The sequence below is a fragment of the Pygocentrus nattereri genome, chromosome 27, assembly GCF_015220715.1.
Source record: "Pygocentrus nattereri isolate fPygNat1 chromosome 27, fPygNat1.pri, whole genome shotgun sequence".
NCBI lineage: Eukaryota > Metazoa > Chordata > Actinopteri > Characiformes > Serrasalmidae > Pygocentrus > Pygocentrus nattereri.
In genome coordinates, this window is record NC_051237.1 from 22018249 (window position 1) to 22044767 (window position 26519).

Consider the following 26519-nt stretch of genomic DNA (forward strand, 5'->3'; position numbering starts at 1 on the left):
AACCAAACTATCGCTTTAAAAGACCAGGCTTGTAACCCATAAAGCCGCAGCCACAGTATTAGAGTGAAAAGGGGTAAAAGTATCTGGCGGTGACGGAGCAGGACAAGCGGAGAGATCCTCCACAGGAAATGCCAGACATTTCCCATCTAGCGCTGCCACCAGGCCTGAAGAAAGTGCTCTGCTGTTTAAAAGGCTCAGAGAAGAGCGTGGCCGTCCAAGTGCAGTCAGCGAGCGAGCAGGCGAGCGGACAGGACAAGCAGGTGACTCACGCGCACTCTCACTCTGAGAGGAAGCAGTGACAGTAAACAGAAAGGGGAGACGAAAAGAAAAACAGAGGGAGGGGAAAAAACAGCACAGTGCTGAGAATTCAGTGAACGTATCTCCTCAGCCTCTGCATCACTCTCTTTCAAAGTGAGGTCACAGAGCTTTTATGCAGATGGGACTTTTTTTTCCCCCCCAGTGCAGGACGTTATTATATGAACACTAACGATAAAAGAATGCTGAGTGCGCTGCTGGATGGGAGAAAAACAAGAATTTATAGATGCGAGGGCAGAGAATGGAAGAGCTCTTCAGCGAAGGAGGGATGTGAGTGCTCAAGAACGGAAAGAAACATGGCAAAGCAGAGCTGGGACTTGATCCAGCTCATTGAAAAACAGCGAGCTGGTCACACTTTTTTCCCTTTCAACAATGCACCGTCATCTCAAACAAGTGAATTAAAGCCAAGCGCGGTGATGTACTTGTTGCATTTTAAAATGCCAATTGCTGTTGCTGCACACACTGTGTTTGATTTGCTTCCACCGAGGGACAACTTTGGTTTTTATAGGAGCCAAACAAACTGAATGAGCAATATTTGTGTCTGTTTAAAGACGTTTTAATATAGGCAGATGGCAGGGAGCTAAACAAAAAAAGTGCTGCCAGCTGAATTGGGAAAAGGAGGACAATAATAATTTCCCTAAACTGTCGCGACAGAGCGAAACACAGTGAAACACAGGAGCTGGCAGGAAATTTTAGACCTGAAGCCGTTTTCAGCTCAAGGAAATAAAGATGTAATTACAGATTTCTAGTCATTGATTATTCTAATAATAGGTGTTACAATAAGTTATACGTTTCAATCCTATAGAGAAGCACTTTAAATGCCTAGCAGTATAGAATGTCTTTGATTTCACTGTACAAGTATGTTTGTATCGCCCGGAGATGAGACTGCTGGAAAAAAAATAAAGAGGGATAAATCTTTAGATATGACAATGATTGCATTGTGCATCACAGATATGTGCCTTTTGATTAACTAATCAATTTACTCATTAATTTGGCACAACAGCAATCAACTTAATCCTCACCAGCATGTTCAATGTCAATGTCATACATCACAATCTTCTGAGCTCCAGCCTCGTTAATACACTATTAATCAAACCGGACATTGATTCTTCGTTCAAAGGGGAATATCAAATCATTAACCTATTTTTGTAAATAGAACCATGTCATGATCAAAGTGCATCGTTACTGCCTCAAATGTAAATCTAAGCAGCATCACTGCAACAGGGGTACCAGATAAACACAGTATTGACCTTATACAGTATCTACAACACAGCGGCATACAAAACAAGTACAAAACAACTGGACGGCAGAGCTCAAACCAGCATCATGCCATGTGAATGACGCATGTTTGTTTTGGTCTACAAATCACAGACAGCTTTGGACCGTCTTGAAATCTACAAAAGAAGTCATGCTGTCTGGTACACGTAACGCACCACTCATATGCTACAATTTCTTCCAGTATTGTGATGCATTTCTGCTATATAGTCTGGCTGCGTGGACGCTAGGTTCCCAATCCAGCTTTTATTAGACATTTAAGAGACGGACAAAGCCTCTAGGAGCGGCTCACTCGAGCCCCACAGCGCCTGGCCAGGACGAGCTGTTCACCCATCATAAGTACTTTTGTTCTCCCTCTGCAGCTGCAGCCAATCAGAGGCTTCAAACAGAAGGCAGGCATTGAGATTGGGTAGTCCAACCATGTGGCTCCACCTATTACCCCCTCACACACTACCCAACAACAGCAGCGTGCTGCTCGTTCTCTTTTACTCGCTCTCTTTTTCTCCGTTACACTAATCCTTCCACTGGAGTTACACTTCACTCTCTCCCTGCACTGGTGTACTGGACGGATGGCCTCTCTCTCTCATTCAAACTTTATAAGCATAATGAGTGAGAGTGATACAGAGGGGGGGGGGGGGGCTGCGGAAGAGAGGGGGAGAGAGAGAGAGAGAGAGGAAAAAAAAAGAAAGAGAGCAGTAATAACTGAAGACAACAACAAAATCATACTGTAGCAATGATCACAACAATTACAATAACCATTTAATCATCCTGATTAATTAGATAATCAATTAATAATAATTAACAAGTCAATGAAATATATGTATTATACCCAACACGTGATATTTAATAAATAGTGCTGCCATCAGAAGCAAAAAAAAAAAAAATTAATTACTCTAAATTATTTTGGACCATTTTGGTCCGTTCATCAAAAGTCTTGATGTGTAACAAGATGATGATATTTTCTAATTGTACGTAAAAACTCTCGTTGTTTCTGTAAACAGTAGGCTGGTGGGAGTGCTGAGAAACATCCAGATAGTGCAGCAACTGAGCGGAGTTTTGTGGTTGAGCAGGCACACGCACACACACGCACACACAGAGCCCCCTGGGCCTCTTGCCTGGCAGGCCAGCGGTGGTGGGAGGTCATGCTGCGTCTTGAAGGAAGGAAATGCATCGAGAGGCCCAAGCAGAATGAGCATGCTCTCTCCCTGTGTGCGTGTGTGTGTGTGCGCGTGTGTGCGTTTGTGTGTAAAGGGTTGAACAAGATTTCTCTCCTGACCTAGTTTTCATTCAAAACAGTTTGCAAGAGTAGAAATTGTACTTTAAAAGGTTAAAAAAAAAAATAATAAAAAACTAGAATAAAAATTAGCACCGTTATGGAGCTGCTTAGTGTCGGACACAAGACATTATACTACTTTGGCACGGGTGAGGCTGTCATCACCGTTCAGGCTGCTTCAGGCACTCTCCCTCGCTCCCTCGCTCCCTCTCTCTCTCCCTCTAGCTCATTCCCTCGCTCACTCAATCTCTTTCTCTCTACAGGAGGCAACAAAGAGAGGCCCCCTTCACCGGAGAGATGTGTTAACAACAGACTGACAGCACAGAGCCATCAGAAACCATGAGAGACAGAGAGAAAGAGAGAGACAGACAGAAGTCACTACTCTCTTTAGCAGTTAGTGGAAGAAGAGAAAATAGCGCTGTAGGTGTTAATGCAAAGACTATTGCTCCCAGTTTTTGCCCTGTGGATTCTGAACAGGTTTTTAGCGGTGACCCTGCAGCCCGGGAAACCGTGCACACATTCGTACTGACCACAGCTCCGCTTCTGGGGGGGAGGGGGGGGGTGGTCTCGTATTTCAGTGCCTTAATTATTACGCACGCATCAATGCTCTGGAACATTGAACATTTAACGCTTTAACTGCCATCACTTGCGCAGCTCGTCTGATTTGATTTGTTGAAATAATCTAATCAAATCAAGATTTATGCCAGGATGTGACGGCGCATAAGGAGGGATTCAACTATGAGAATTACACTGTACCACAAAAAAATAAACAAATAAAAATGAATTTGAAAGAGAAAAAAATATATATAGAAAAACTTTGAGGAAAATACAATATAAAATATAATCTAACCAACATAAATGTTGCAAAAAAAAAAAAAAAATCATTCATGTTTAGGGGTGTACTGATATGGGAAATTGTGGGCCGATGCCAATATCTGATATTTTTTTATGTACATATCTGCCAATGCTGACACACAAACCTTTAAAAGACGTAAATCTATCTGAATTATCATTACAGAGGAATAACACATTTAAGTGAATAGAATTATAAAAGCACTAAAATGAATAAAGTTCAGACTTCTCCTACTCTTCAACGAACATCTGTCTAAAATATCTAAACATCTCAACATCTGTCCGACACAAACCCTTTGCTTTTTTATATATATATATATATATATATATATATATATATATATATATATATATATATATATATATATATATATATATATATAAAATATCCATATATAACACCAGCAGCCTGTAGGTGTAATTTTACTCATTTGTCTGGCAAACTGAATAATTCCTGGGCAGCCTTAAATATCCAGGTGCTCTCCAGCTTACGTTAAGACTGCTCCAGTCAGGACGGACAAATTACAGCCTTTATTAAGCATAGTGGTAAGAAAGGTAGTTTCCACATAGACAGACAGAAGATGTGTTGCTCCACAGACTGTTCTCAGTAAATCAGCATTATTTTCTCAATTGAGGTGGGGGGCTCTCGTGTTACAGGATGTCTCTATACGGCCATGCTTGGCTGAACTGAACGTTAGTCTTACACACCTGTTCACAAGCGTACATACTCATGCTCTGATTTGACCTAAAAGCCAAAAGATTCAGGCCTGATAACTTTCATTTCTACATAACCTGCTTAAGTAAAACTTCGCTAAGTTTCCTGAAATTTCCCGAGAACATTTGGTAGGAAAGTAATCAGCTTTGTGCTGTACGTCGTATTTTTTAGGGCTTAATTTAATTCTGTTTCAATGCTGATAGCGTCTGTACTGTTTAGTGAATCTGTCAAACATCTGCATCTGGAGCAACAGCACTTTACTTTAGACCAAAAGGATCCAAAAAGAGGAACGGAGCTTAAACTACTTCACTTGCTAAGCTGATGTACTAGGTTTAGTACAGCAGTATTAAAGCAGTAGTTTTAGTTTAGTGTTGTGAGCTGCTACTTCTGTACTTGCACTCATTATTTTATGCAAAAGTACATTTACTTCCACTCATTCATTGTTTCCCCAAAGTAACGATACTTCTACTCGAGTACTGTTTAGCTTAGTCTACACACCACTGCTTACAGCACACGAAGAGAGGAAATAGGAGGGAAGATGCACGAGACAACAGTTGTAGAGAGACAAAGAGAGGAAAAAAAGAACAAAGAGTTGGTTTATATGACAGAATATCCCTCTTTTGCGCCTCATCCGTTTCTTCGATGGTATTAAGCCACCGTTTGCCATCGAGCACAAGAAAAACCTGAAGAATTAGAGCAATCCTTCAAATCCCCGCTGACAGGCAAACACAAAAAGCCATGCGGCCGCCTGCTCTGAAAGTCAAACTGCCAAAAATATCTCAAAGTTCTAACAAGCTCTAAAAAGCTCCAGACTCCTTTCGAGCCGTTGCTGCGACACAGAGAGAAAACCGTGAGCAGAAGAGGACGACACATCCGCCGTTCTTCAAATTCAATCCATTCAGATTTTAAACAGCCACGCTTCATCGTTCTGAAATCAAGAAAACTATTCGAGGCGATTTCTTGTTAGATTGACTGAAAAGAAACAAAAATGACTTCTTGTGCTACTTTCCTCCTGAATGCAGAAGAATGCTGGTCTGAAGCCGTCCAAGACCTTGAGTGGTACCAGTTGTGTGAGGCCTTGAAAGGCACTAGAAACAGGAGAGGGATGAATGGCTGAGACGGAGCGCCAATAAAAACAGAATATTAGGTGAAATTCAAATATTCCTTTCAGTGGTGCCAACCAAGGAAAAATGTTGAATAAACAGTCAACACAGCTGAAATAACTAAGACAATACTGAACAAGAGAAAGTGGAGCAAAATAAGGTTGCACTCCCAGAGCACATCACGGCCTCGCTGTCCATCATCTTCAGCAGCTCTGCATAATACAGTAATGACACACAGGAAAAAAGGTGCGCGTGGAGAGAGAGAAATGAACAATGAGGGGGGAAATGTGTGTGCATTTGTTTCTGTATGCAGTCACTGCAGTGACAAGAGGGTTTTTAACTTCAGTGTGTCTAGATTGGTGCATTCATCACAAAATGTTCATACAGTGTATTCAGTAGCTGGTGCTTTAAGGGAAATAACATGTTTTTGGCACGACCGTTACCAGTGTTGATCTGTGGCTACAACAGTTAGGCCTTCAGTTCAGCTCATATATTTCAAAGCTTGGTCTAAAACAAAAGCAGGAGGGAGGGGGAGGTGGGGAAACACCCCCACAACTACGCTCATTTTTACCAGCAGTGTGTAGCAAATCACATGAATATTTTTTAAATATGTTTGAAACTTCTTAAAGACATTACCAAAAATGTCTTATATGCAGCAGCTTTACACCAACTCTTCTGGTGGAGCGTCCTGCCACTGGTTAGGCTACAGCTCGCATTCAGTCAGAGACACTGCTAGAACTTCCATAAGGCCTTTTGTGAGGTTCTCTCTCACAAAACTGGTCCGACTCATTGTAAATCACACTGTGACTGGTTGATTCCTGACACTTTCTAATTATCTTGGTGGTTAATTGGACGTGTTAGACCTTCCATCCATCTCGGAGGCCTAACCAATGGAACAGCTCATTATGCCATGTCTACTCCTAGCGCAGAAGCAAAAAGATCCTGATGACAAATTTAACCCTTTTGAAATTTCAAAATAAGGGCATTGCTACAATTCTTGCAGAGATGAAATACCACAAAAGCACGATGATTCTATTAAATAAAAACTACTAATTACAAACAGAAGGTCCTTAAGGGTTCCACTCAAACAGTGACCCATTATATGAGAACGTGTGGGGGAGTATTTAGTATTTAGGGAGGATTTTAGGGTCTTATTTGTTTACCAAGCTAATTTCAGTTTAAAAAAAGCTTTTTTTTTCCTCAGAAAAGGCTAAAGAGGCCAAATCTGATTTTTCTGGTTGCTGAGGTGAAGGCTTGGGTCAGAAGGTATAAAGCATTTGCACGCACGCAAATACACAGCAGCACTGCAGCATTCATACAGACGCTCATACAAACACATACGTACGGACATGTAGTCACACAGAAGCACAGGAAAACAACCCAATAAGACAAGAAAACAGTTCTCATGTATGTAATCCACAACCCTCCTGACTGCTCAGCACATGGGACATGACTGGAAGCTGGAGGCTGGCGCTGAGCTCAGAGGGCCTGACTGACAGCTGGAGGCACCAGCATGCATCACACTCGCTCACAATTAAGAGGGCTGGCTGCCTCAGTGCATGGAGCATCGCCTTGTCTTCCAATGCAAGGCCCTCTCCACCCACATTACCCAGCTTGCCAAGGCTGCTGAAAAGGCTCACTGGGCCTTCACGATTGATGAATCAGCGAAAAAAAAATGATTTTCCCCCTTGCTCCAAATGTAGATGATCTCCCAAGACATGTTTAGTCTCTATTTAGTTTCACACTGAAGCTACAAGGCTAGCCAACAACTATATAAGCTTATACACCACCAATAAGGACTGTGCCTAGATCCTCACACGCGCCTCAAACTGTGTTGAATTGCTCAGTGATCTCAAACAGACTCGCTTATGTGGTTTCCTGCACTATCTATATCTATAAACATAGACAACATAGACATTATCTATAAACATAGACAAAAGTACATATAAGCAGCAGCTACTGTAATGTTGCCTATTTTTACATACATTTTTAAACACATTAAGTCATATAGTGCCAGAAACCACAAATAAATCTGAGATTACTTCCTGACCTACAAACAACTTGCATATTTTCTAGGAATTCCCCGCACACAGACAAGCATCATCGCGCTCAAATTTGTTAATGTGCCTCTCACGCACTTTATTATGGCTGAATAACAGAAGCATTGTCACCGTCACACTGCTACACTGTTCTGATTTGCCGTTTAGACGCCGCACACGCTCCGCAATACCAAGAGCAGCGATTACAACTGCTGGAGCTGGGAAAGCGAGCCAGGAGCAGCCGTCGCCACAGATTCTGCGGATTCATACCCCATAAAATGAGCTGAAGATGGGCCATGGATACGCAGCCAGACTCGCACAGACTGCATGATTATGTTACATCATATTACGGTGCATTAGCTGCAGGAAGAGAACAATCAGCCGAGCTAACGCTGAGCCAAAAAGGAGTTTAGAGCTGTAAAATGATCTCAGGTCAGCTCAGACGCTTGGAAAGGCTCTCCCCTGGGAACTCGGACAAGAGCATTCTGCGGCTGACAAACCACCGGCTATTAGCTGGCCTGCAATTAACTGACCGGCTTTATTTTAGTGATTAAAAAAAAAAAAAAGGAGGAAAGGAAAATCACTCAAAATGGCATCAGCAATGGTGAAGGACATCCTAAAAGCTTTTATTGTGGCTTGTATGCTGTCAGAAAACAAATTACACAGAGCTGGGAGTCCTCTGAGGAAGAACTGTACAACATGGTAGTGATGTAATGGAATCAGTGAGGGCTGTCATCAATTCAGATTTATATTTTTGATAAATTGGCAACTGGAATGAAAAAGTATGGTTTACATTCTTTTACCACTTTCCCTTTCAGAAAGAAACGGAGCGTGATGGACCCACGGATTTATGTATGCTTATAATAAAAGTATTTACGGACAGCTCCACATTGTTCTCAGTCAATTAAGTCTATTTTCGTGGTTTTGCCTATTTTAAACACTACGCTGAATTTACAATTAAAAATAATTGACTAGTGCATCGTTCTATTACATTATAACCTATACTGACAGCCCTAGAAGGAATATGACACAGAGGCCACGCTGCCGGCTGTAAGGGGTTAACAGATGCTCTCTGTGCAGCCTGAGAATAAGGCGAATGGACAGGGTGATAAGATTACCAGTTACTCTGACGGTGAGGGATGCAACCGCAGCAGAAAAGTGACAGTTGACAGGAGCACACGAGCCGACTGACCACAGAGAGGCCCCTCAGCAGGCCTGCTGCTGCTGCTAACACACATATACACACACACACACCACTGAAACCGAAATCAAGCGTCACTCGGACTAAACACCCTTGTTCTGTTTCTCTTTTTTTTCCACCAAGCACCAGAAATAACCAGGGCAAAAATAAATATGATGAATGCCCCCATATACTACACTTTTGACCCTTACATCAACAAAAATGACCAATAATTAAACATATTGCTCTTTACAACAATATGCATGCCTGCATATAAAGTGATATTCTTATCGTATTCAGCATTTTTGTGCCTTAAAACCCCCAAAAGGCTTGCATATGCACCATTTTTACACTTAAAACATAAGAAATTACTGTAAAATGCAATAGAATCGATGATTTTTCTACCTGTATTCAATTTAAAATTACACACACACACACACACACACACACACACACACACACACATTATATATATACATACATGTATAAAATTTTGAATTGAATACAGGTAGAAATATCATTGATTCTATTGCATTTTACAGTAATTTCTTATGTTTTAAGTGTAAAAATGGTGCACATGCAAGCTTTTTTGGGGTTTAAAGGCACAAAAATGCTGAATACGATAAGAATATCACTTTATATGCAGGTATAAAATACTTTAAGACAGATGGCGATCTAAACCATTCAAGCATCGAATAAGGGAAAAGTGTAAAAAGCACATTTAATTCAGCTGCAGATGAGAATCGGTTAGCTGCTTCAAAGCCGCCTCAGAGTGCATCCACAGTGATAAGTGGAGTTAAATTAATGGATTGCAGCACGATTACATTCTCCCATTACACATCACTTATCACAGAGCTGAGCTAAAATCTATACTTTATTGAGAGAGCAGACAGTCATGCCGTATGATTCTACTATTCATCAAGAAGCACACACACGCGCTCAGAAACCAGCTCAGGGCAGAAGACATTCCCCTCAAAAAAAGGTTACAAAAAACACCCCAGAAATCGTTTCTTAGATTTAGCTCAAAGCTCATAATTATCAGTTCCAGGTGTCAAATATTGCCCACTGATAAAATCATACATCTATGTTCAACGTCTATTCGCGGCATCAGTCTCACACGGTCAATTACCATGGACGGGAATATTTTTTGTACTTAGTAAAAACAGAAAACTTGTATCTGCGCACTTACAATGAAAAATTGCATTGAGTCCTCTTTTAACTGCATTAAAGTGTTCCTTAAATTTCTGACATAGACGCATAGCTTCTTAATCAAACACGTCCTCCGTCCTGTCGACCTGGAGCAGAATCCAAGCAATCTGTCCGGATTAGGCCAGGCAGGCCGTGCACACAAAGCCAGGTGTTAGCCCCCCACTTGAGGTTTCCTCTGAACAAAAATAAACCGATCTCTGGCACAGAGCTGCCAAATCCTAGCAATTAAGAAATTATTTTCACCTCATGGGTTGGATCACTATTTCTCTAACAGCAGCCTTTCAGGAGAGGGGCCCAGAGAAAGGCCACAGACACGGACAAAGGCTGCTCGATACAGAGTGCAGGCATTGGGATTACACTGCTACGTACTGTGAATGTGATATCTGACAAAACATCAAAACACACTGGCAGAACAACAATGTGACATGGTTACAGATTGGCCAGCATCACAACTAATTGTTGGAGCGCTCATACTGAGCAGTGGCTGTTCGCACCACACAGTAAGAAGCACTGTGATTGGGTACAGGGCCTATTAGCGTATTTCAGCCTCCTGTCGGTCAGTAGTGCAAAAGCTGATAATAATAATAAATACGTACATTGTGAGGCTCTAACAGACACAAAAGCACCTGCATGGCCTGAACCGTGGTGAGATTAAATAAGTAAATAAAATCACCACAAACGCAAGGAGGAATCTCTCACTCTTGTACTCTCTCTCACACGTGTGCACACAAAGCCAACACTATGCAGCAGATACATGCCAAGGAGGAGGTGAGAACTTAACACCACTCTCTTCACACTCTGCCTCACTAAATGGCTCTACATATGGAGCGGATAAACGTTTGCTTAAACGCAACCACCTTTACACCACGAGAGCTGACATTTTGCCTTTGAGAAAACATGTTAGTTCAGCTTTATTACAGCAGAGCAGGATGAGGGTCTCACTGGTGCAACGTAACATTGAAATGGCACTAACAATTTAAAAGTGCTGGACTTTTCAGATCAATGGGACCGGATACTCCATTTTTCTTGTATTCTGTTGTTTACCTGAGGTCAGCTTATAATGTAAACGTTGTTCATAGAACCACAGACATTTTACAATTTTTACATGTGCAAATCTCTCTTTAATAACAGTTTTAGAAGCCAGTCTTTTTTGTTACAGTGCCTTTAAGTCTGATTTATGCAAATAACCTCTGTTCTGATAGGCTGCCCTGCACTGTGCCTCATTAAAAAGGCTTTAACACCTCATAGCTTAAGCATGAGTGGTTGGAGCTACACTGCTGTAGACTGAAGAGGTGGATATATGTAAAAATGCCTTTTTTTGCCGCCACTACAAAATCTCTGTTATTTAGTTTCCAAATGTGAACTGGCAAGTGAGCGGTATGTTTTGAAGCTTTAACAAAGCATTTATTCCACAAAGAATAATGACAAATAACAATGTGACAATAATGACAATAACAAAATGTCTTTTCCGTGATATGGACCATTTAAGGTGGTACACAGTGCAGTGCTGGTTAGTGTAAGCCAATACTAAGTATACTACACCAACTACATGCAGTCTAACGGGAGGATTTACGGCTCAGAGTGAAAGGCCTACTGTTTATGCATTTACAGTAATATCAAATACGATATCTGCCCAAAGACTTTTTCCCCTTCATCTCCTTCTGCACGCGTTCTAGCATGTCTTCAGCACGGCTTTAAAGCTCCCATCACAGACTTTCCACAGGAAGACACCGGCAGAAAACCTCTTCTCCTCACACAACGTACTGCAAGTAAATGTGAGACTGTGACTAATTTTTGACACTCTGGCAAAATATTCTGAAGAATTTGTGACGGCATTCGTTTTGGCTAAATTACCAGCTTCCAAAAGAAAGAATGACTAACATGTGTAATTTTCTACCTGTCTTTCAATACAGCGAAACACTCTTACAGGAAAACAAACTGCTCGTGTCAGCGACGGCGCAAGTCACAAAGCCAGCTTTATGCTACATTCTTTTACTTCTACAAAGGTGGAGACGTGCATTAGCAAGGTCATTTTGGGCTCAACTTAAGCTCAGGCCTACTGAAACAGACCTACAACGTGGGTTTTTGTTTTATCTGTACTGATGGACATCAAAAACATAACTGCAATATAGGCTTTTTGCTGACTGCTTCAGATGAAAGGACAGTTCAAAATACAGAAAAGCTAAATAAATAGCAAGTTTCATTTCAGGGTTGTGAGCTTTCCATCTGATTCAGGTTGTCAGTACTGTGTGAGAAGAACTGGGTTGGACAAGCCATCAGATCTGTAAGAGTAGCAGTACTGGGTTCATTCATTTTGTTAATGCTAGCTTACTTATAGTGTGATAACATGATAAATTAACCCCTTAACAATACAGCTTTATCTCATACAAAGACTTAAGGTTCAGTAATTCACTGCTGTCGGAACAAAACCTTGTATCTCCAAAGTGGTAACTTTACAGGAGAAGGAAAAAAACCTACTTTACTTTTAATGTAAGTCAATGGAACCAGACATCTTTCCAAGTGACTTTGGGCCGTTTCTTTTTGTCCAATCATCATGAAAATCACATACCACGTAAAGCACAACAGGGATTTTCAAATTATGTCAAAAAACGAAAAATGACAAAAATAGAGGTATGAGGTTTGGTCACGACAACAGCGAACTACAGGGTCTTCTTCATGCAAACTAATGGAGCTTTTCTTAGATTACACAACTGTGCAATAAAACTTTGGCTTGTTACGGAGTTAAAAACAAATATATCATGATACTAAAGTATATCAACACTGCCAAGCAATGGACAGAGACAATAAAATAAGTGAGCATGAACTGACAACTGAATGCAATCTCAAACTGGTGCGAAAGAAAACAGCACACTCGGCATCAGGCACGTGGATCAATACTGGCTCAGGGTCTTGCTGCTGCACACCCACATGCAGAAAAACAAAGCATTAAATGCTTAATCTCCATCAACTGCATCTCTAGCATATGGTCGTTTCCCATGGACAACAATTTCAACACATTTCTTTGGGGAGGGTAGAAAACCTGTTAACTTGAATCAGACTTGTACAGGCAGCTGCCCTAAAAACACACTTATAATAAATGCCATGAAGCAGTCGCCTCTATTTTAAAGTTAAAAGGGTTTCTGTTCTTCATCAAAGTGCAAGAAAATTATGGTTAACGGTAATCATGGTGATCGCCCGCATATTACAAGTGCAGCAGAGAGAGATCAAGTTGAAAAATGCAGAAGTATTCCTCTAAGGTTAACCTGCACTAGCAAAGAACAAGACAAGGACAGCTCGAGAGCCAGTTAAATGCCTGCGGTTTGCGAAATCCATCATTTAATAAATGGCCAATTATATGCTTTTGTTTCTTGCGTGTCTCCCAAAAGCAGCAGCACATTTGTCGAGTAGCTGATTCATGACGGAGCGGCCAAGACACTCTCCCCCCCCCCCAAAAAAACAGCCAGAGCTCATTATGGCCTCTCAGCGCCAGCCAAGCACCACTATTTTCAGACCCTCAAGTGCAGACTCAGAAAAGAGAGAGGCAGAGAGAGAGGGCGAGAAAGAGAGAGAATGAGCGTGTGTGTGTGTGTGTGTGTGTGTGTGTGTGTGTGTGTGTGTGTGTGTGCGCGCATGTGTTGGCACCATGATGGTTGCTATGACAACATAGTGGCTAGGCCCCTCTTTTTTGTGTATGTGTTTTTTTTAGGCTTTTTTGGTCACTATGGTAACATAGGCTTTAGGTGGTGTTACATTATGTGGACTCACCTAAAGTTTAGTTTGTTTAGGTTTTATTGACATGGATTGTCTGTCTGTCTGTCTCACTTTTACTAAATACGAAGCCCCTTCAGAAATTTCACAGTAAACCCCGATGTGCGCACGTGTGTGTGTGTGTGTGTGTGTGTGTGTGTGTGTGTGTGTGTGTGTGTGCGCGCGCGTTCATGAATCTGTGACTTCACCAAAGTTTGCTGCGCTGTAAAACGTGAAGTTGGAGCTTTTCAGAGCTCTAAGTGCCTCATTAGTCAAAATGACTGAAATTCTATCCAGGGCAGAACACCAGTGATACTATCTACGTCCTGTCAACTTTGTCTTTGATTGTCAGAGGGGTCTGGGGCCAAGCCCCGGAGGGCCGTTATCTGAGAAGGCCTAGAGTTTACCTCAGACACAGCTTTACAATCTGTAGTCTCCAGTATGTACTTAGAATTTCAGTCGTCTACACAAGTCCTGGTGCGCTCAGGTAACCGGAGCGAGCTCGATGAACTACGACTTTGTGCTCCTCTCAAGCACTTTTATCTCACTACTGCCACAATGGGAGAATGGAAAATGTTCTCAATGTACATCAAGATTTTCTTCCAAGTCATTTGGACCATTTCTATTGGTCCATTTGTCAGCACAACTAGAGCATCTGTTCGTTCTAAACAATCTGCTCCTTTCTAAATCCCACCACGTGACCATATTCTGTCAGCATTTCATAGAAAACAAATAAGGAAACACAACAGCATCGCTCTGTGCATATAGATAATCTTACAAGCATTGATTAACACTCAGCTAAAAGAATCATACACCTGTAATCTTTCAAGAAAAATTAGCCGAGTTTAGCGCAGCGAGACAGAATACCCTTTTTTTCTATGTTTAATTATACGGACCATTGGAGGCCATATCTATATTCATTAGACATACATTAGGAGTGTCATAAATCTGAGGCAAGCGCAGGAATAGCCAATTAAGAGCCACAGTGCAGTTATTGGTTGATATTAATAAGAGGTAGATAACTTGTTTTTTCTTTTTTTTTTTAGGTGAGTGGGTGGGGGTGGGTTGTGTTGTAATCTGATCTGATAAATGAGTTCTGTAATCATGACTCATATAGCGAAATGTCTTATAAGTGACAACGTAATTAAAGAGGAAAATGTTCAGGTATACATTTGTTTTAAAAAAATCTTTTCAAAATCTCAGACATTTTTAATGATTTGGGTTTCCAAGTGCAAAAGAAGAACATTTCACAATTCAAATGTGCTTCAAGGGGAAAATGTTAAGGGGAGACTAATACACTGAGATAATGTGATCGATTATATTATTATTATTCTTCATCATATATGAAAGACATTTCATTCTTAGGACAGTATCCAAGTGTGGATTAAACCATTTTCTTAGCATTGTAGCTATATTACCAACAAAGAGTGCTCCATTCAGTACCATGCAAAGACCCTGTTGGGTGATTTGGTCAACGGGTTTCAAGTGGTTCTATAAGTTGTCACTGTTCTAAATATAATTACTGCCTTTAATAAAGAGCTCACGAATAACCATCTTCATGAGAGTAGCACTGAGGTAAACCACAGCAGTGTGCGAACACACCACATAAACCTGGAGATCTGGATGATGCATCAGAGCACAGAACACTTGTGCGTTCAAAAAGTCAATACGTTTTACGTATCAATTTCACAGTCGTTGCCTGTAGCTATCGATAAACCTACAAGTGACCCCAGCCTGAGAATAAGTGAGCGATTGGAAGGGAAGAGCTGGAAGAGAAAAGTTCACATGCTTAAAGGCCCAGCTGCATGAGCTTGAAACAGGGAAAGCTTCCAAAGTTTCACTTGGCCCAATAAAACAAAACAACGGAAAAAAAAGAAAAGAAAAAGAAAACGAGCAAGAGCACCAGGCAAGCGGAGAATAACCATCGAGCACACATGTATCCAGAGAGTCTGATCTGCAGCCAAACAGATGATTAATACTGTATACACAGCTCTCTCCCCCCTCGCTCTCGCTCGCTCTCCCATACACACACAACGTAAATATTCCAGCGCTGAAAGCAGTGGCAATTCCTGCCGTGTTGGCGTCTCCACGGCGACATGTTCCGATTCTCAGCTGATCTATGACCGACACTCCCGTGGAGGCTCTGTGCACACGCTCAGAAAAACCATCACGGCTTGGGCCTGCTCGTCCTGCACATGTACCGCCAACACACCAAACAATGGCTAATCAACGCAGTCCCACACAAACTCCTAATACACGCAATTGTACATGTTCAATAAGAAAAAACAATAATATTCATTACATGTTCACAATATCATATGATAAAAATTACTACAGATTATGCAACTGCTATACTCATGCTGGTATTATAGCAGTATTCGTCAAGTCGAGTCAAGCCAACGTTTATTTATGTAGTGCTTTTTAGAGGCGTCGTCACAAAACAGGTTTACGGAAACATCCGGTTCCGAGCCCCCATGAGTGGCGACAGCGTCAAGGAAAAATTCCCTAAGAGCAAGAAGAAGAAACCTTGAAGAGAACCAAAGCTCCAAAGGGGAACCCATCCTCCTCTGGTCATAGCAAACAATATATATACACAAGTATACCACGCCATGAACCTGGTTATGATCTACATAATTTTGTATCTAAATTATTGACTTGTTTACTTGTTGGATGACTCAAACACCTAAAAGAGCCTCTGCCATTGGTCAGCATGCTCAGTTCACTCAGTAAAACAGTGAGAGGGCTCATTTTGCATATTGTAGACTTTTGTAATATCGGTATTGTGAAGGAAAATATGACAAAAGACGTGCAATAGTGCAAAATCATAAAAGCATAACTTTAGTCTGAGGTTTGATATTACATGCATTCACCACATACATAACCTAGAGCTGCACGGCATATTGTTGGGTAGCCGTTATAACGAATAGCTAATGATATATAGTGCAGCCCTAGTTAATATACGGCAAATAAACTCAATTCTGATTCTGAAAACACTAGACAAAGCGCTTTCCCCTCAGTGTCCCTTGGGCCTGAAAGAGGCCCTATCTGCCCTGGCCTCTGTTTCACTGCACTCAAACAATAGCAGCCACATGGCACTCAGTGCACAGGCGTACACGCACACACAGAGCGCGCTCGCTACTCCTGCAGGCCGGCCACAACGCTCCACATTATACTACTCCTCACAAATAGCCCGAGAGCGTAGCTCAGACATTAACTTTATCAAGGGGCAATTTCTGTTCCTAGATTTGATTTCAGGTCCAAGTTTGGGCTTTATAAGGGCATTTGTTTACTTAATGTGCTGTTCAGCCGGACTGTTCTCCACTGATGAACAGATTCAGAAAGCAGTGTAGGTCTTTTAACCAAAACGTGTTCTCGTCAAGCGACACTGAAGAGATGCGGCAGCGTCGTTTTCATTAAAATCCATCATTTGAGGCACCCAGATGAACTTACACCAAGTTAAAACAACCATTTCTTTTACACTAGGACATTTTTCGGCCCTGGAGTCTCAGGTTTCAGGGCCACTTTGAAAACATTTTTGATCTGAGCTCTCTAATTTCTGACACTGCCTGACAGAGACTTCCATTATGCTCAGACAAGGGAAGACATCCTTGTGAAAAAGTGCTCTGTGCAACACATACAGAGAGAGAGAATTTAAAACATGAAATGACTACGGTGTAAGTTACATACTCATTACAGTAAATCTGCTCAGTGTGACTGATTTCACAACTGACTGTGTGTACCTGTCATGGCTAATCAGTTCAGCCTCCAAGAAAAGATTCTACTTTCTAATTAATTCAACTGAAAAATAAATAAATAAATTTTAAAAAAATCGCACCAAGGCGTTCAATTTTTGGCTGCAACTGGACTAAACATGCTCCTCTTTGTTCATAGCAACTGCTGCTAGGTTGGACAAGCTTTCATTCAGCCCAGCACACTCATCATAAACACAAAACTAGATGGCTATTCATTTCAAATGCTCTTATTTTGTAGGCATGTCCAAGATCATGCTGTTAACAGAGGTCAGGTGTAGTGCATTTTTAACCGGTCTAGTTTCGATTAGCTACAACAACAAACAGCATTCCGTAGCAAAACAACCTAAATTCATTAGGCTGAATGGGATTTTCGTCCAGCCTAGAAACGGCTGTAAAGAAAAAAAACGAATCTTACGTTCTCGTTTGCAATACAGTGACTCGGTTTGAGGTTATACAGCCGTATAAAGGAACTGAAATGGTACGCTCTGCGGGGGGGCGGAAAAGATGGAAAAATAGGAACCAGCCATTCGTGGAAGAGTAACAGCGCGCAAGCTCAATAATACCATGGCATTAGGTGTCTCTAATGGGGATTAATATTAAGCCTGTTTCTATATGCGCAACATTTTCAACCCCGGTGCCTGAGTTGGCGTTAGCAGCATAAGAACGGATTTTGAGAGGAAAGAATGAGGAAAAAAAGAACTTTGAACAACGGTGCTGCTCTGTAGAGCTTGTGCAGAAACCTGATTAAGCAGCGTGTTATACTATACCAGCAACTCGAACGCAATGTTTAAATGCCCCAAACCTCCCACTGCAGGAACAGGTTATTTCAATCCAAACCAAAGACAAGCTCACATTGTTTATTCAGCGTATAATACTGCAGCTGGGATGGCCCACACACACACACACACACACACACACACACACCCTGTTCTTGCCTCCACGGCCATCCCACTCTTTCTTCAGGCCCAGAAGGGAAGGTCATGAAGATCAGGGCTGTCCCAAATACTCCATTGAAATGAATTAAAAGAAAATAAGCGGATTAAAATTTACTTTCATGATTAATCAGCAGTATTTTGTTGGCATATTTTGAATGACTCTACTTCTTTCTCTTACAGCAAGAAAATGTGCTGGACAAACCGATTTGCATGCATTTTTATCCCGTAGTGATTTAATATTAATATTAAGAAGAAAGTCTTTCTGAACCACTCCAAGTGATATCACTATATTGATACATCATCTAGAACTGTAAACGCTTATTGGTGGAGTCTCGCTGTAGGCTTTAAGTTTCAGAAGCACAGATAGATTTAAAAAAAGGTTTTTTGGGTGCCTCGGGTTGTTTTGAAAGCACAGTTCAAAACACAATAGTCGTTTTTTTTTCTTTCTTTCTATATGGTTTATGTCTGGTTAATGTTTACAACACAGAGTTCGGCCCCTTTTGGCATCATCTGAAGAGAAGAACTGAGCGAAACAGCCAGAACAAGCTGCATCAAATGTTCAAGGCATCGTTTTAACACAGAGCAGCAGCGCTAAGGAACCACACGTTCAGTAATGTTGTTGATACTAGACTTTAAATATTGTGAGATTGTGATGAGTTGGGAAAAAAAGGAAAGATGTTTACTTCTGTCGGCACCGCTCAGCACTAAGCTCACTGTAAACCGTCTCCGCAGCTACAGCCAGTGTTTTGGACTGAATGAAAAGGAGAAAAATGGAATGCTTCTCAGATCGTGTCTTATCAGCTCTTACTACAGCGCTCGCATTCTTGACTCTAAAGCCAGAGCGCACATCAAAGTCACGCCGCACCTGGTTTTATGTCAGTGGAGCAAACTCCTCATGTTACGTGAGCACATCCGCATACGTAGCCGCGCGTGTGTGTCTATACTCTACACACACACTGGCTAAGGAACTGTGCTCCCATGCACGGTGGAGTGTGTGCGGCTGCGAGGGCTCAGAAGTCAAAGGTCGCGTTGCATAATACGCCGAGCAGCGACGCGACAGCCACAAACACAAAAGCAAAGCAGCAACAGAGCGGCCAAAAACAGCAGCTAGCTCTCGGAGCAGATCACTGTGGAACTTCCACCGTGACGCAGTAGAGTGGAACATTGTCTGCTGGCAGACGACCACTGCCAAGAAAAGAAAAACAAAAAAGGAAAAAAAAAAAAAAAAAAAAGAGCCAGATGACGGACAAAATAAAAAGCAGAAATAAATATATAAACTTATTAAAGTGGCCCCGTTTGCCAGCTTACTGCCTTCCAAGAGATTTGGCGAGGCTACTCACTGGAGCACAGCCAGTGTTCGCGTGCGCACACACACACACACACACACACACACACACACACATTTCTGTTTTACATCCACTTTGGCAATAAAACTAAAGTATAATGATTTTTTTTAGCTTTCATTATAGCACTTTTTTTGCCAATGAAAAAGCTTCACAATTCACTGCTCTAAAAAAAATTCTTGACAAGGAAAAAAAAAATACAATTCTATCATTCATTCATTTAAAACTTTCACTTTCATTTTGGTCCTCTAAAAGAAATTAAAAGTCCATCATAAGCACAGCCCTTCATATCATAATCTTTGCAGTCTTTGATCAAAGAGAAGCGAGCGCACCAGCAGGAGGGGAAAAATACTAACCAATATCATCGTGTTTCGCCGCTTCCTCCTCCCACCACCCCGACCTAGCACTGCTCCGCTTCGCTCACAGAACCTCCATGACACAATTTTCACTTGGAAATCTCACGCTGACTTCACGGTGAGAGTTTGCATGATATTAACTAAAAGGTCCCATAACCGCCATGGTTCTGAAACCGGCTGGAACACTCCATGAATGGGCACGACTAAAACTACTGTAGGCTGAATAGATTTTGTGACCTCACAAAAGCAAGCGAAAAAAGCCATTTTGCAGCTCAGTTTCCATCTCCAGGGTGAGTCACAAGTCACAGGAGACTTTTATTTGATTTTTTTATGCTGTCGTCACAAGCCTCCACGATGCGGTGCTGAAGGTGGTGTTTGTTGCGGATTTTCTCAGCATACACGGTTTGTTTGAGATGACCCCGGAGATAAAAGTCGATAATAAAATAGAAAATAAAATAAAATAAAACTGTGTCCTGTGACTTTTGACTCACCCTGTAGATTTAAAGCTTTACTTACATCAAACTGCTTTCAAATAAGAGAGGAAAATTCAGTTTTCCATGATACGGCCCTTTAAAAAGCATTATAATAAAGTTTAAAGTCAGAAACGGCTACGTGTGGGACATCGGCCGGCTCCGTGGCATGAAAGCAAAGCGCTTTTAGAGAAAAGAGGGTCAGGCAGAGCTCATATGACTGAAATGAACTCAGATTGAACAGAGTCTGTATCTCCAGGCCTTTACAATAGCAGGCCTCCTGAGGTTTGATCCATGAATTTTGCCATGTCACACCCTTTAAAAAAAAAACACGTCTTTAAAAAGACCATTTGCATTAAAACAGAGGGTTAAACGAAGCGCACGGAGCTAAGGGGCAGGCACTGGTGCACACACACACACACACACACACACACAAGCTTGCAGCTTTCTCTTCACGAATGGTCCGAGTGCTCACATTTACATTGTAAAGCTGAAGGGTGAGAAGGAGGAGGGGGGGTCACAAGGGGGCTTTGGCCCTGCTCTCTATTTTTGTTTCCTCTTTTTGTGCCACACACACACACACACACACACACACACACACTGCAGTGGATTTTTCAACTTGGCCCTCATCAGTTGTGTGCCTGATGAAACAAACACTGACAGCTCCTTTACATTTGCAAAGGCCCCTGCAGCAGCTGTGCTCGTCCCACCACACACGCGCGCACACACACGCGCTCGCGAATCAGAGCCTGACCCCAGCTGAGCCGAGAGAGAGAGGGAACATAAGGGAATAGAGAAAGAAAGATAGACAAAACAGAGTGGTAGAGAGAAAGAGATGGGGGGAGAGAAACAGACAGAGACAAAATAGAGAGGAAGAGAGAAAAAGTGGAGGACAAAGAAAGAGAGGAGAGAAAGAAAGATAAAAAAGAGAAAGGCAAAAAAGAGAATAAGAGGGGATATACAAAAAAAAGAGAGAAAGGGAGATTGGAGAAAGAGCAGGGAGAGAGAGAGAGAAACAGAAGGGAGAGAGAGAGAGATACATAGAGAGAGAATAGAGAAGGGGAGAGACAAGAAATGAGAGCTGGAGGTAGAGCAAAAATAGAGAGAAACAGAAAAGACACAAAATAGAGAGGAAGAGAGAATCACAACGGGGGGGATAGAGAAAGAAAGTAAGAAAGAAAAAAAATCCCCCCCACACACACACACACACACACACACAGAATGGCCATGGCTAGCCCCCTTGGTAGCCCCCTGGTTCCCCCCTGAACCGTGTGCCATGTTCACTTCAACAGAACAAGAACACAAATGAGCGCTCCGAATGCATTCATTAGCCGGGCCTCAACTCCAGACCGGCGCAACTCTCCAATCTAAAATATCCGTCAAAAATAATTACTCAGAGATGCTGCCTTGCTGAGGGTGCTCGTCAGGACGGCCTCATCTGCCATTAAAGGAGGTCATTCTGAAAGCAGAAGTGGGAAGAAGCGCTCTCGCCAACTTTCTTCTCCTTTTAACATGCGCTTCTATTGGGGGGGAGCAACATATCTAGCATTTAAAAAGGGTTTTCTAAATGACTGTGGATATTTCACGTGTTAAAATGCCTGGATTCTGCACAACTACTAAAGTTATACACCGCACAGCCTGGATTAGCTCAGATAAATACAACAAATTATACAACACAAGTCTTTTAATGTCCTGTCTTGCTGCCCACTAACAAACCAAACCAATATCAACAAATCGACAAAACAATATTGAAGATGCCAGAAATCGAGCCTGAGCGCATGTGCAGCATAAGCCCCGCCCACTCCCCCACCCACTTTACCCCGACAAAATATTTAACTAGTTCTGATCGCTCTTTTCCGTTAAAGACGATAAACAAGATACATAAACGGTTTTAAATTTACACGCCCTGTTGATTTCCGACACGGCCCTCTTAACATCCATCAATCAAGGTCAGTTGTATTTCCTTGTTTGCTTACCACCCATTATAATTTCTCCCTTTTTCCTCTTCCTGCAGATTAATTTTAATAACATTCATAGCACATCAGATGTGAGGGGGGGGGGTGGGGGGTGGCAAACAACTCGCGCTCTTGTTCCATGGGATATGGTTAAGCCAAGCATGTATAATTGTCTTACGCTAATTAAGGGGAGGTTAAATTAGAAGGGCCAAGAGTTGTGCGGCGAGCGCGGGCCCATGGGACGGCTCCTCCAGGTTGTTTTTGTTGTTTGCCTGGTTTAGTCAGGCCAGATTTCACCCACAGCTGCCTGCGCTGTGCAGCCGTGATGGGATCGCTCCCTCTACACACCACGCGCACTATACTCACACAGCTGGGTTGAACGATTTCATTTGAATCCCACTACTCGGAATAATATTAACAACTATGTCCAAACAAAGTCATGACAGCACAGGTACGCTTTTCGTTCATCGAGGTACAAACAATGTAAATGTTCCCTCAAAGGCACAACAGTGGTTTTAAGGCCCGACTGTCCTTAATAGGTTTTCCCAGGTGACAAACACATATTCGTAACCTAAAGAACAGTAAAATAAAAGCCTGGAGACGAGACGGGGTGTGGAGTCAGTACAGCTTAGAAAACATCGTTTCAATAGATTACGGTAGTTTTGTTCCCTGACTGAAGGTACTGAGATGGACCCTTGAGGGTCCCACCGCAGTGACAGAGGGGCCCTGCCCCTGTGACCGTGTACTACCTTCATTTCTGAGAGTGCAGACCTGCATTGAGACGCCTTGAAAATGTCCACTTTTTAATATGATGTATATTACTATCACTGTGAAACGCTCTGACCATCCATTCCAAAGGCTGCTGTTTCTTTTCTGCTCACATGAAGAAGCTGTTATGTATCATATGAACCAACATTTACCACAAAAAACACATATCAAGCATTATGTTACAACCAACGAGATAAATGGACCTTTAAAAAGTGAATTTGGGACCAATTTTAGTTACTTCGGCTTTATGGTAGTAGCCGCAGCAGTGCTTTAAAAGATGTTTACTTCATGTTTTTTTATATATATATATATATATATATATATAAACACAGAGTTGTGGCCGACAGCCATTTCCTCCAACCTTCAACAAAATCAAACTGTGGGGTCACCATCTCGCTAGTTTAAACGAAGGGAGCAGCTGTAAAACACCTTAAGAAAAGCACTGCGAGTCAGCCAGCAAGTCCTCCAGCTGCAGCCAGAGGCTCATGCATGCAAACCCACCAACACAAGCTCACTACGGTCACCATGCTTGCACTTTCCTTAACTAACCTGTTGCCAGCTCTTAAAAATATTGATCATAATGAGACCAGACAGTGATGGACAATGAAATCCCACATAGCAGTAATTAAAACACACGGGCTGCTTGAAAGAAAAGTTAGAGAGAGGGGCACGTGACCGCTTCAGGGCCAATCCCCCCCCCCCTCCTCCTCCTCTCGTGATAAACCTTTAAAAGCCACGGATCCGGGACAGCCCCATGCACACTTTCTCCTCCTGTAAGCCTTGTATACATCTTTGGGATGCTGTGTAGCAACATTTAGGTATATGTGTGTGTGAAATCTTCCCAAAGATCTTGGTGTATTTGGAGACTTCAGACTGGCCCAGGCTTTGGCAGCCGGGGTCTTTGTTAGGCTGGTCTTAGCCCTGCAGAATAAAGTTAAACAAGACAGACTGTCCCACATGCACCAGTAGGAGCCTTTTCACATGCTGATGAAATGTGCTGTTTTAAGGAGGCACAGAATCAAAACCACCCCCACGAATAAGCGATGTGAATCAGCCGCCTCAAAGGCTCCACGTGAAGCGGTGGGGAGGTCCTCCGTGGTGCTTGGGCCATTTAACTTCACATTTGTCCAGAAAGAGAGAGGAGAAAAGCACAATAACAGCGAAAACGATGCGCTGAAATGTTGCAGAATGCACCTCCATTAAACGCTTTAACGCTGGCACAGCAGCTCTGCATGAGGGGGAAGCACGCTAAACAACCCCCCCACAAGGGCAGTTTCTGGGTATGTTCACTCCTAAAACAGGGGGCAAAAACCTCCTCCTAACCCCAGGGGGGCGGCTGGGGGTGGAAATGAGCCGGGGCAAGAGCACCATACATCGGCCAGAGGCTCCAGGTAGAGCCGTGCTACAGTCTCCAGACATCAGCGCGCAGTGGAGACCCAAAGAGGGTGGATGATAGCAAGTTATGGAGCGGTTCTGTGTATTTTCGCTGTTTATTTTTGTGGAGGGGAAACGGAACCCGGAATATAAAGCGCCATGGCTGCTGCCGCTTTCTCTCTCTCTCTCTCTCTGTACTCCGAGAGAGAGACAGAGAGAGAGAGAGACAGAGAGAGACGGAGAGAGAGAGACGAACAAAAGCCGAGCTGCTAACACTTAATACTGGTGTGCCGGGCTGCTATTTTCTCCACAAAAACAAACCAGTGCTAGAAAGTGCTAGAAAAGGCAGCATTTCGGCGAGTTTTGCTACGAGTGTCGAACAAAACTGATGATAACCAAACTTGAAAAGCCCCGTGAGGGATTTTAAGCCATTCTCCACCACATATGCACCACAACCACAGCCTTTAAACCGTCCCTTTATAAGCCATAACGAGCAAACTTTGCATTTTCCCCTCAAAAATCTCAATCCAGCCGCACACGGAGCGCTAACGCACACATAAACACATAGGCTGGGGTACCAAGCGAACTCGCCACTCCGCAGCTTTCGCGTTGAACAGCACAGAAAAAGAGGGGAAAACTTACATATTTCTTGATATTTCTTTTGATATTTCTCTTAGGCCGTTCCTTGCTCATCCTGTAAAAAAATAAAAAATGTAAAAAAAAAAATCCCAAATATGTGTCGCTAAGGAAAGAATCGCCACATGAATTTGGTCTTCTGCTGCGTCTCCTTCTCGTCTCCGGTGCAAAGCCCCCAGAAAAAAGGAGAGAATAGGGAAAAAAACACGATTTAAATCCCCCCGTGTGTAGTTTTGCCTGCTCGCCCAGTAGAAATCCCCCCTTTTCGGCTGTTAAACTTCCTTCTGTAGCTGGGAATTGTCGATAAAATCCCACAAAAGCGACTCAGTGGTCCATGATGGGCAGCGAACGCCGTACGCTAGCATAGTTTAAAAACAACTTCCATTAGTAGTGCACGAGAGGCGACCGTTGGCACATCCCGGCTTTTAAAACACATCAACCGTTGACGCCTGTTTGCTGTGCCGTGTGTTCATACGGCGAATGTCACATCTTTTCACGAAATAAATAACATTAAAACGCATACAAAAACACGCTCCGTGCTCGCGTCCCGGGCTAGAGCGATAGCGGGCGATGAGTGAACTCTCCAGCACCACAGCTAATGTGCACAAGACCAGGCTTCTTTCTTCCTTCCCCACACAAAACTCGGCTGAGCACAGCAGTGGAGAGTATGTGGGGTTTGTTTCCACACCCGTATTCCGACAAACCCCGCCTCCCGTGCGAGGATTGGCTGGCAGGGACCCGCCTTCTGAGCCGGGATTGGTTAGCGAGTTCGGACTCAAGCGCTTCGGCGAATCGCGGCGTTCCGGTTCACCATAGCAACGGCGAAACTTTGCTCGACCGTTCGGCCCTTTCTGGGTTTCGCTCTCCGATTGGCCGGCGACTTATGTACGTGCCGGGGAGCCAATCGCAGTGCGGGAGGTGGGAATTAGCCAATTAGAGCGCGAGAGGCGCGGTCCAACTACCAATCCTAGCCAAGGAGGCGGGTGTTGTGCGGATAGAGAAGGGAAGGGAAAAATAGCACAGCAAAGCGGGAACTTTAAAAGGACTGCAGTGCTGCAGGTTAATCCAGCGGGGTCTCGCGATAATAACGCAGCTGTATTGCAGAGAAACTGAGAACTATTTCAAATGATCTCAACTTACACGGATTGTGATAATCAAAGGAGTTTGAAAAAGTCAGGTTACAGACTGAGGCGACCAGCTGACCATCCTGAGGTCAGCCTCC

At 42.7% G+C, this 26519-nt stretch overlaps 1 protein-coding gene across 2 annotated transcripts in view; it reads right to left on the bottom strand.

Moving 5' to 3' along the window:
* The window catches only part of jarid2b (jumonji, AT rich interactive domain 2b), a 185035-nt gene extending 159111 nt beyond the window's left edge, over positions 1-25924 (bottom strand). For both annotated transcript variants that reach the window (XM_017711398.2, XM_017711397.2), the window contains exon 1: positions 25304-25924. In XM_017711398.2, the coding sequence (XP_017566887.1) occupies positions 25304-25354 (51 nt within the window). In that variant the 5' untranslated portion in view covers positions 25355-25924. The remainder of the gene's footprint in view (positions 1-25303) is intronic.
* Between the last annotated feature and the right edge of the window lie 595 nt (positions 25925-26519).